This window comes from Oncorhynchus masou, chromosome 24 (assembly GCF_036934945.1).
Source record: "Oncorhynchus masou masou isolate Uvic2021 chromosome 24, UVic_Omas_1.1, whole genome shotgun sequence".
NCBI lineage: Eukaryota > Metazoa > Chordata > Actinopteri > Salmoniformes > Salmonidae > Oncorhynchus > Oncorhynchus masou.
Window position 1 is genome coordinate 40,513,270 of NC_088235.1, and position 11,128 is coordinate 40,524,397.

The 11,128-nt window shown below is 49.6% G+C and overlaps 1 protein-coding gene across 1 annotated transcript in view; it reads right to left on the bottom strand.

Annotated features, from left to right (window-relative positions):
• Positions 1–1,693, bottom strand: part of sfrp5 (secreted frizzled-related protein 5) — a 47,261-nt gene extending 45,568 nt beyond the window's left edge. The window contains exon 1 of the mRNA XM_064933897.1: positions 512–1,693. Within this exon, the coding sequence (XP_064789969.1) occupies positions 512–1,100 (589 nt within the window). The 5' untranslated portion in view covers positions 1,101–1,693. The remainder of the gene's footprint in view (positions 1–511) is intronic.
• Between the last annotated feature and the right edge of the window lie 9,435 nt (positions 1,694–11,128).

An 11,128-nucleotide genomic window follows, 5' to 3' on the forward strand; every position in this document is an offset into this window, starting at 1 on the left:
TTTCACATGCAGTAGAAGAAACACTGACTTGCATATTAGCTGACCTAATGGAATATAATTCATTCTGATATCTAATCTGGAACATCACTATACTTCCTTCCCTAGCTACAGTATATCTTATAGCAGTTACATTGACTTTAAAGGTGTATATTTGTATATATAACTATCAAAATTGCTTCAGTGGTTTGTTCTTTCCTATCCAAAGATTATTCCTTCCATTACTTAAAATGAAACGTAAATCTTGTTCTACCATATCTTCTGGTCAAGGCTCTGAAGCAGGAGTAAGAGTTAACCTGCATTGGGGCTTGGGCTCTCTGCCTTCTAGAGCCAGTGTGATGTGTGGAGGCACAAACAACATTCAACCTGACAAACAGTCAGCTAAACAAGTTATTACTATAGGGAAGGGACAATTACCATGTAATTTAGGGGCAATCTTTTACACAAGACAGCATACAGTCTCTAAACATGCAAGAAAAAACAAGGTTGTGAATAAGTGTGTGTGTGATCTTACCTGGAGCCGGGGTGGCCTGGTTCCCAGCAAACTGCATGGGGATACACAGATCATTATCAATAGGAAACTTATCACAGGTCAACATCTCTGGCCAAGGGAACCCGTAGGTTTCCATAACTGGGGCACAGCTATCCCTCACGGCCTCACACAGCGAGCGACACGGGTAGATGGGCCTGTCCAGACACACCGGGGCGAAAAGGGAACACAGGAACACCTGTGTATCTGCGTGGCACCGCTTGGCGAGGAGCGGCACCCAGCTACCCGCCTGCTGTTTGACCTCCGGCATGGTCTCGTGGTCCAACAGGTTGGGGAGGCGCATCTTCTTGTAGCCCACATTGTGACAGAGGCGTAAATCGGCGGGGATGTCCACACATTGCGGCTGCTTTGTGTAGAAACGACCGTTGTGGAAGTTGTCTGATTGCCAGCTGTAGTAGTCGTATTCGTCGGCGGTCGAGGCAGGGGAGGTGAGGAAGAGGAGGAGGAGGAAGAAGGACATGGAGAGGGACAGTGCCATGGTGGAGAAGGGGTTAGTGAGTAGTTGTGCCCGCTGTTGCCTGCTGTTGCTGTGGTTCTTTTGTCCCTGTGCCATGTTGCTCTGTGCTCTTGGAGGGAGAAAGAAAAGAGGAACGTATCCAAATTGTCCAACGTGACTCGGGGCTTTTAGAGAATAAAGACTGTGCTGAAGAAATAAACTGTAATCCTTTTTTTCCTGGCCAAGAACGAGAGCAGGAGCTGAGACAGAAAACAAAAAGAAAGTGTGTATTCTGGTCTTCTTTCAACAGAGAGAAAATGTGTGTGTTAGTGTGTGTCCAGTCATCTCATCTCTGCGCTGGTAGAGCTGTGTGTCTCTGCCTCAGGTTGTTGTAAGTGGGGAGATAAGGGGTGAGTCAAGGGTAAGACGAGGGGTCAGTGGAGGGTGAGGTGCTGTGTGTCCCTCCTTTCCCTCTGTCTAATTCTCTGTCTGTCAAATTCTAAATCTCTCTATCTCTCTCTTGGTCTCTTCCTGCAGTTCTCTCTATCTCACTCCACAGCTGTCTCTTCCTCTGTCTCTGCCTCCACCTCTCTCCTTCTCTCTCTGTCTGTGTCTAGCAGTGTGTGTGGAGCAGCTACAGTATATCAGCTAGTGGGATAGTTTCTCCCTGTATTCTGTCAGGTCCCCTAGCAGACTCCCAGAACACTCTCCCTCCCACTGGCCCCACACAGCTCTGGCTCAGCTTATCACAGGCCTCACACAGTGCTACCTCAACCAATCAGAAACCAGGGGGAGGTCCTGAAGGGGGATGAGATTCTCCTCCCTCATCACCCTCTATGGTAGACACTCCCTGAGGCAGAGAGAGAGAGTAGCACTACCAATGCCCAAGTGTGTGTATGTTTGTGTGCTGTGGAGAGAGAGAGAGACAGATAAAGAAGGAGAGTTATAGAGGTAGAGGGAGAGTGAGAGGGAGAACGAGAGAAACAGGAGAGATAGGAGAGGGAGAGTAAGAAGTGAGAGGCACAAACCCCAATGTGTCGAGACTTTTCTACTCTCCCTGCACTCTCTCTCTCACACACACACACACACACACACACACACACACACACACACACACACACACACACACACACACACACACACACACACACACACACACACACACACACACACACACACACACACACACACACACACACACACACACACACACACACACTACAGCTACAGGTGGCTAGGTCGTTTGGTTACACTCTGTGAGATATGCTAATGTCTATGGTGGTGTTGAATAGAGGCGCGCTGCCTTTCTGTCTCTTTCCATCAGTAACACTGACACACACAACACACAGAGGGTCCCAGCAATAGCATCAACATGAATCCAATTCTCATTCATCTCTCATTCAAAACACTCTAACTTAGTGGGTGGACTGGTGTGTTGGATTCATATGGATGCCCTCAAATTGGGTGATTTTTCAGTGTTCTACACATTCTTCAAATTCTGTTGAGTCACCATATTGGGTGGACAAAGAAAGTACCAAGAAAGAAAGAAAGATTTTAGAGTTATGTCCACTAATTAGGGGGATCAAACACACACACAGCATTTAACCCAGCGTCCATTTAACTTTACTGAAAACTCCCCTCTGCCAGAACATATGGGCTCATGTCACTGTCCAGACATTCCGTCAATACCACAAAAAAGCAGGGTTAGAGATTGGGAAAGGGGCTTCAATACCACAATAAAGCAGGGTTAGAGATTGGGAAAGGGGCTTCAGTACCACAATAAAGCAGGGTTAGAGATTATAAATAGGGGTTCACAGCGAAGCCTACCTTTCAGTCAGTCAACTTCGGTATAACATACTATGGGGAGTTGCACTCTCGCGACATCGGTTGAAGGATCTAGAATCACACCTGACAAGGTCAATACATTCTGTGGCTTGCTGGAAGCCTCACCTTCCACAGGTGATAAGCCTGAGACTCAGATTCCTTCATTCAATTATTATGCACGTCACCTTGGTGTGAAGGGGAACAATTCACACTACTTAAACAAACAATTATGTTGTGCTAACTGTACTGTCTCTTAGTGCTAGATTGTGCTCACCCCCATGACATTGTGTGTTGAAGGTTGTGCTTGTTCTCATAAGTTTCTAATCACAAACAATGAATTATTCTTCAATTTGCTGGTGCAATAGGTGCAATAGGGTCGAGATCATGCCGCCAGTCATGTGGTTATAGCATTTCTCTGAAAGATACTCACAGTCTATGCTATGTGTAGTGTGTCTTGGCTTGGAGCATGCTTTGGCGGCCTTCGCTCGAACCAGTCCATGTGCGCATTGCCACGTACTGTGTACAAACGTCCTGGAAAGACATGTAGCATTCTTGAGGAAGCTTGGAATTACCGATGACAACGTTCCCTTCCCGGATGCCAGTATCGGCTGGAACCGAGGTGCAGGAAGCGGAGATGGATTGGGTGGTCGGAGCGAATGTCTTGTCTGCCTTGTCTGCCCGCGCCCAACCCGACTCCTGTGTGCTCTGTCGCCGATTACAGGAGGCTACTCAAAGAGAGAGGGCGGCCAGGTTTGGTGGGTACACCCCGCCGCCTGTGTCAGCCTCGGTCAAGCACTGCTTGCCTCTCTTCCCAGACTTATTGATTAAGGGTCTGGTCCCACCTCGGTGATCCTGTCCAATGTGAAGTTTTGAGACTGGGCTAGCAAAATGACCACTGCATAGCGTTTTAACCAGGTTGGCTAACTCACTAAGGCTAGCTTGCTATTACTAGCTATTCCTGTCTCCCCACGGTGGAGTTTCTGAGGTAGCTCTCTTGTTTAGCCTATGTTCAGTCCCTGGGGTAACTCCCGGAACAAGGGGCCATGGCAAGGGTCTGAGTGACCAGTGTGCCTCTCCACAAAAACATTACTGTGATTCCTGCCTGTAGCTCACTAGTCCATATGAGGTACAGATTATGGGCTCTATAGGCGATTAGTTGTTGGCAGCAGAGTTGTGCGGTCCAGTGCTGGGTTCCCAGAACCCATCTTACAGCCTAAACCTAAACTGAGGGAGACTCGTTGTGACAACAGTACCCCCAAGTGGCACTGCCAATTGGAATACGTTGCTGATCGCCGGAGCCAGTGTACCCAAAGTGGGCCAGGCTTTAGGGAAACCTTGGCACATAAAAACTGTTTTTCAACTGAGTTCCAGTGTTCACTGGTGAAAAAAGTGTTGTCTCCTGCATGTGAGTTCGATAACAAGTGTTCCCCATGTTCAGACACACGGTTGTTAAAGGTGGTGGAAATGGAAGAAGAACCAATCGCTCTCAGATCACAAGGCGGCGTCCAGCCCTTCAGATGGCACTTCACGGGAGTCTCGCTATCTGCTCCGACCAATGGTGTGCATGCGCAGTGTCTCCCGGTGAACATTGACGTCAGGGTACAGGCTACAATTTGTTGTGTGTCCCACACGCTTCTGCAGCGTCATCACGTTGATGTCCCGTGGCCTCAGTGCCCATTTTGAGGGGGAAAATATCCTCTCGATTCCATAAGCATGCATTCCGAGTGGTTCCTATGTCGAAGACCCGGGACAGCCGGTGTTCCTTGTGTCAGGATTTGGCCAGGGTTGTTCCGGGTTTTGGTCACTAGATGCCCCCATTGTGCTTTTTGACCTTATGTTTTTTCCCTTGTTCCCCATTATTATTTGCACCTGTGCCTCTTTTTCCCCTGATTGTATTTAAACCCTTAGTTTCCCTCAGTTCTGTGCTCTGTGTTTGTATGTTAGCACCCAGCCCTAGTGTTCTGTGTATTCTTGTCGATTCCGGTGGATGCTCTTGTGGAATTCTGTTTTTGTTTTTGAGGATCTCTTAAGGCTTTTTTGTGCTATTCCTACCATCTTTTGGATTTACTATTTTTGTATTGAAGGACTTCTCCTTTTTACTTTATTAAATACACCGTCTTAAGTACTGCTGTGTCTGCCTCATTTTCTGGGTACTGCTGACTATTCGTGGCTCAGTTGGTTAAGTGACTGTTTCTCACTCCGGAGACCCAGGTTCGTAACCGGGTCCTGACAGAAACACAGAGCCAAAAATGAACCCAGAGGCAGCCAGTTCCCAGGACCTTTTTGCCATGCTGTCCCACCACCAGGAGACTGTCCAACGCCACGAAGCCGCCCTGGTTCAGCAAGAGGCCTTAATGGCTAGACATTCTCATCTTCTGTCGGAGATGCTGACTTCCATTAAGCAAATATCTGATCGTCTTACCCCGGCAACAGTTCCCGTCCCAGTACCTCAGATTCACGTACCCATGGCAGTTAACCCCCTGGCTGAACCTCGTCTTCCACCTCCCCAACGGTTCTCAGGTGATCCAAGTGCTTGTAAAGGGTTTCTCACCCAATGTTCTCTCTCCTTTGAGCTACAACCCTCGTCGTTTCCCACCGACCGGTCTAAGATCGCTTATATCATCACCCTGCTGTCGGAAAAAGCCCTGGCCTGGGCTACTGCTGTGTGGGATGCCCATAGTTCCTGCTGTGCCAGCTACTCTGCCTTTGCTGAGGAATTCAAACGAGTGTTTCAAGGCCCAAGCAGTGGTTCTGACTCAGCCAAACAGCTCCTGACTCTCCACCAAGGTTGGCGCAGCGTGACGGACTATGCCATCCAGTTCCGCACGGTGGCAGCAGCAAGTGGCTGGAACAACGAGGCGCTCACGGTGTGCTTTCTGAAAGGCCTTTCCGACACTATCCAAGATGAACTGGCCACTCGGGAACCACCGGACAATCTCGAGTCCCTGATCAAGTTGGCCTCACGCATTGACCAGCGTCTGAGAGAGAGAACTCAACCGTAGACCTCTAGCCCCTATCAGTCCCAGCTCCGAGTCCCCACCTTTATCCTCGCTGGCTCCATCGGAACCCATGCAGATTGGACGCATCTCCCAGGCTGAGAGAGACCGCCGGATGAGGGAGCGACGCTGTCCATATTGCGGCAAACCGGGCCATTTCCGTTCCACGTGTCCCGGGCTCCAGGGAAACGCTCTGTCCCGTACAGACCGGGGGGAACTGTAACGGGAAACATAACCTCCTCCCATCCGTCCAACTCCCGTCTGCTCATTCCAGTCACCCTCTCCTGGGACAACCACAAGCTTCACCTTCAAGCCTTGGTAGACTCTGGAGCCGCAGGTAACTTCATGGATGGTGTCTGGGCGAAGGAGAATGGCGTTCCCTCTGAACCTCTAAGTGAACCCATGAGGGTCACTACGTTGGATGGAAGCCCTTTGGGATCTGGACTTGTCACTCATGTCACTACCTCCTTGCGACTTTCAGTTTCACAACACCAGGAATTGATGAACTTTCATTTGATCTCCTGTTCCGAGTTCCCTCTCGTCCTTGGATACACCTGGCTTCACAGCCATAACCCTCACATCGACTGGTCTGTGGGCACTATCAAGCAGTGGGGTCCTACGTGCCAAGCTACTTGTATTTTCCAGAATTCCCCGAGTTCTACTCCCGAGTCTTTAGAATCCATCGACCTGACCCGAGTTCCCGAGTGTTACCATGACCTCAAACTGGTGTTTAGCAAACAGAGGGCCACCATGCTACCACCCCATAGACCTTACGATTGCCCCATCGACCTGTTTCCGGGGACTTGCCCCCCCAGGGGTCAGATCTTTTCCCTATCTCCACCCGAACGAGCTGCTATGGATACCTACATCAAGGACGCTCTGGAAGCAGGCCTCATGCGTCCATCCACCTCCCCGGCGGGAGCAGGGTTTTTCTTTGTGGCCAAGAAAGACGGTGGATTACGTCCTTGCATCGACTACCGGGGACTCAATGCCATAACCGTCCGTAACCGTTACCCGCTACCCCTTATGGCCACAGCCTTCGAGCTGCTCCAGGAAGCAGTTGTTTTCACTAAGCTTGACCTGCGGAATGCATACCATCTTGTGCGGATCAGACCTGGTGACGAGTGGAAGACCGCTTTCAACACGCCTACTGGTCACTATGAATACTTGGTGATGCCCTTCGGCCTGACCAACCCCCAGCGGTGTTCCAAGCGCTCATAAACGATGTGCTTAGGGATATGCTTAACATATTTGTGTTCGTTTACTTGGATGACATCCTCATCTTTTCGAGCTCCCTTCAAGAACACACTAAGCATGTCAGACAAGTACTCAAACGCCTCCTGGACAGCCATCTGTACGTTAAGCCGGAAAAATGTGAATTCCATTCATCCCGAGTACAATTCCTGGGATTTGTAGTGGAACCCGGTCGAGTCCAAATGGACCCCAGGAAGGTAGGGGCGGTAGCCGATTGGCCCACCCCCAAATCCGTTAAGGAAGTTCAGCGTTTCCTCGGCTTCACAAACTTTTACCGCAAGTTCATCAAGAACTTCAGCTTGGTGGCAGCCCCTCTCTCAGCTTTAACCAAGGGTGGCAATGCAAGGTTTTTGTGGGGAAGAGAAGCTGAGACGGCCTTCCAAGGACTCAAGCAGCGCGTTCTCTCTGCTCCCATCCTGATACTACCGACTACGGATGAACCATTTGTGGTGGAGGTAGACGCATCAGAGGTTGGTGTTGGAGCTGTCCTGTCTCAGAGGGGTGAAGACAAGAAGCTTCATCCGTGCGCTTTCTTCTCACACCGGCTTACCCCGACTGAGAGGAACTACGATGTGGGGGATCGTGAACTCCTAGCGGTTAAGATGGCATTGAAGGAATGGAGACACTGGCTCGAGGGGGCTTCTCACCCGTTTCAAGTGCTTACGGACCACAAGAATCTGGAGTATATCCAGCAGGCGAAGCGGTTGAACTCTAGACAAGCTAGATGGTCTCTTTTCTTCAATCGATTCCAGTTTATCCTCACCTATCGGCCCGGGTCGAAGAATCTCAAACCGGATGCCCTGTCCCGAGTCTACGCTCCTGCCATTCGAGATGACACGGACATGCCTGTCCTTCCTGCTGCTAAGATTGTGGCTCCGATCTCGTGGCAAGTTGAGGATACCGTGAGACGTGCTCAAGCTAGCGAACCGGACCCGAAAGGAGGTCCTGCCAATCGGTTGTTTGTCCCCAAGGCAGTGAGGACTCAGGTCCTTCTGTGGGGGCACTCCTCTCGCCTCACCTGTCATCCGGGCGTAGGTCGCACCTTGGAGTTCATCCAGCGTAAGTTCTGGTGGCCTACCATAAGAGAAGACGTTGCCACTTTCGTCAATGCCTGTCCCATGTGCTGCCAGGGCAAATCTTCTCACCTCTGCCCTCAAGGACTCCTTCACCCTTTACCTGTTCCCCACAGACCCTGGTCCCATATCTCATTGGACTTTATTACTGGACTTCCTCCATCCCATGGCAATACTACTATCCTAGTCATAATCGACAGGTTTTCAAAGGCGGCCAGGTTCGTCCCTCTGACTAAGTTACCTTCTGCCAAGGAAACGGCTGAGTTGGTAATTAATCATGTGCTCCGAGTCTTCGGCATTCCTCAAGATATGGTTTCTGACAGAGGTCCCCAGTTCGCCTCAAGATTTTGGAAGGCCTTCTGCCAACTCATGGGGGCTTCTGCCAGTCTATCTTCAGGGTACCATCCGGAGTCCAACGGCCAAACAGAGAGGATGAATCAAGAGCTGGAAACCACCCTCCGATGTATGACTCGTGACAACCCCGTCCACATGGTCATCCTTTATTGTTTGGGCCGAATACGCGCACAACACCTTGCGCTCCTCCTCCACTGGTATGTCCCCGCACGAGTGTCAGTTTGGCTATGCTCCTCCATTGTTCCCGGACCAGGAGGCAGAAGTCAGAGTGCCTTCAGCCTTGAAGTTCGTCAGACGCTGTCGGCTTATGTGGAGGAAGACCCGTCTTAATCTTATGCGTTCCTCACAGAGGTACCAACAACAAGCCAACAGACGTCGCCGTCCCGGGCCTACCTTGCGCCCCGGCCAGAGAGTCTGGCTCTCCACAAGAGACTTACCTCTACGGGTGGAGTCTCGCAAGCTGTCCCAAAAATACATCGTTCCCTTCAAGGTTGCCAGGAGAGTTAACCCAGTTTCTTATCGCCTACACTTACCCAGATCCCTTAAGATTAATCCCACATTTCACATTTCATTGTTAAAACCTGTTGTTTTTTCTCCCCTTGTCCCGGCAGACAGACCTCCCCCTCCGCCTCGTGTCATTGGAGGCCAGCCGGCTTATACCGTCCATCGGATACTGGATTCCCGCCGGGTGCAGCGGTCCTGGCAGTATCTGGTGGACTGGGAAGGCTACGGTCCCGAGGAGCGCTCCTGGGTTCCTGCCAAAGACATCCTGGACCCTGACCTCATTCGTCAGTTCAGGGCCCTCCACCCTGAAAGAGCTGGTAGGAACGTCAGGAGCCGTTCCTAGGGGGGGGATTCTGTCAGGATTTGGCCAGGGTTGTTCCGGGTTTTGGTCACTAGATGCCCCCATTGTGCTTTTTGACCTTATGTTTTTTCCCTTGTTCCCCATTATTATTTGCACCTGTGCCTCTTTTTCCCCTGATTGTATTTAAACCCTTAGTTTCCCTCAGTTCTGTGCTCTGTGTTTGTATGTTAGCACCCAGCCCTAGTGTTCTGTGTATTCTTGTTGATTCCGGTGGATGCTCTTGTGGAATTCTGTTTTTGTTTTTGAGGATCTCTTAAGGCTTTTTTGTGCTATTCCTACCATCTTTTGGATTTACTATTTTTGTATTGAAGGACTTCTCCTTTTTACTTTATTAAATACACCGTCTTAAGTACTGCTGTGTCTGCCTCATCTTCTGGGTTCTGCTGACTATTCGTGGCTCAGTTGGTTAAGTGACTGTTTCTCACTCCGGAGACCCAGGTTCGTAACCGGGTCCTGACACCTTGTTACTAAAAGGGAAGGGACTTTATGTCCCATTCTAGACCAAACACCTCAGAGTCTACAAACTCATGAGCCTCTGACTATTACAACTATTGGCTGTTTGCGGCAGTGTCGAGGGGCCAAGCAGTGTTACACACATCCATGCTACCATATTCAGTCTCTAGGCTTCATAAGAAACCAGAAAAAGTGCTGTCTGACTCCATCCCAGCGCATTCCGTTTTAAGCTAGTATCATGCTTTTCTACACCTTTACTCATTTGGGACCCTCTCTCCTTCTGCCCCGTGGAAATCTAATTAGCGTAAGTAAAAAATCCCCATAAAAATCTGTCAGTTTAAGCTAGTAATATTTTTTTTGCATTGGATGCATCTCAATCTACGCCATCTGCATATGTCGCACTTCCGCATCTGCGCTGAAAGGTATTAGACTTTCTCACAAAATCATATGTAGCGTCCGAATGGTTTGGCCTACAAACTATTACTATTACAAACCACCCCATTATGGAAAGATGAGACTCACACAAACACGATAGTGTTCTCCGTATTGCTCTACAACCCCCACAAGCATCTTGGAACTCTTCTGAAGGTCCCCCAGTACCAGTTCAAAACATTAATGTAAGTATAATATATATGGGCACTGTGTATTGTCAAAAATAAGGGGTTAACGTCAACAGTGAACAGTGAAGAGGCGACTCCAGGATGCCAGAGTTGCTAAGAAAAAGCCATATCTCAGACTGGCCTATAAAAAAAAAGATTAAGATGTGCAAAAGAACACAGACACTGGACAGAGGAACTCTAGTAGGCCAGCAGCCCGTAGTCGCCATCGATGTGAATGGGGGCGTGTTCGGCCATCCTTTTTCTGTAGTCCACGATCAGCTCCTTTGTCTTGCTCACATTGAGGGAGAGTTTGTTGTACTGCCACCACACTGCCAGGTCTCTGACCTTCTCCCTATAGGCTGTCTCATCATTGTCGGTGACCAAGCCTACCACCATTGTGTCATCAGCAAACTTAATGATGGTGTTGAAATCATGCTTGGCCATGCAGTTGTGGGTGAATAGGGAGTACAGGAGGGGACTAAACATGTACCCCTGAGGGGCCCCTTTGTTTAGGAGCAGTGTGGCAGATGTGTTGTTGCCTACCCTCAACACTGTGATGTTGAACGCTGAGCTGTAGTCAATGAACAGCATTCTCACATCGGTGTTCCCTTTGTCCAGTTTTTAAAGGGCAGTTTGGAGTGTGATTGCATCATCTGTTGATCTGTTGGGGTGGTATGCGATTGGAGTAGGTCTCGGGTTTCCGGGATGATGGTGTGAGCCATGATCA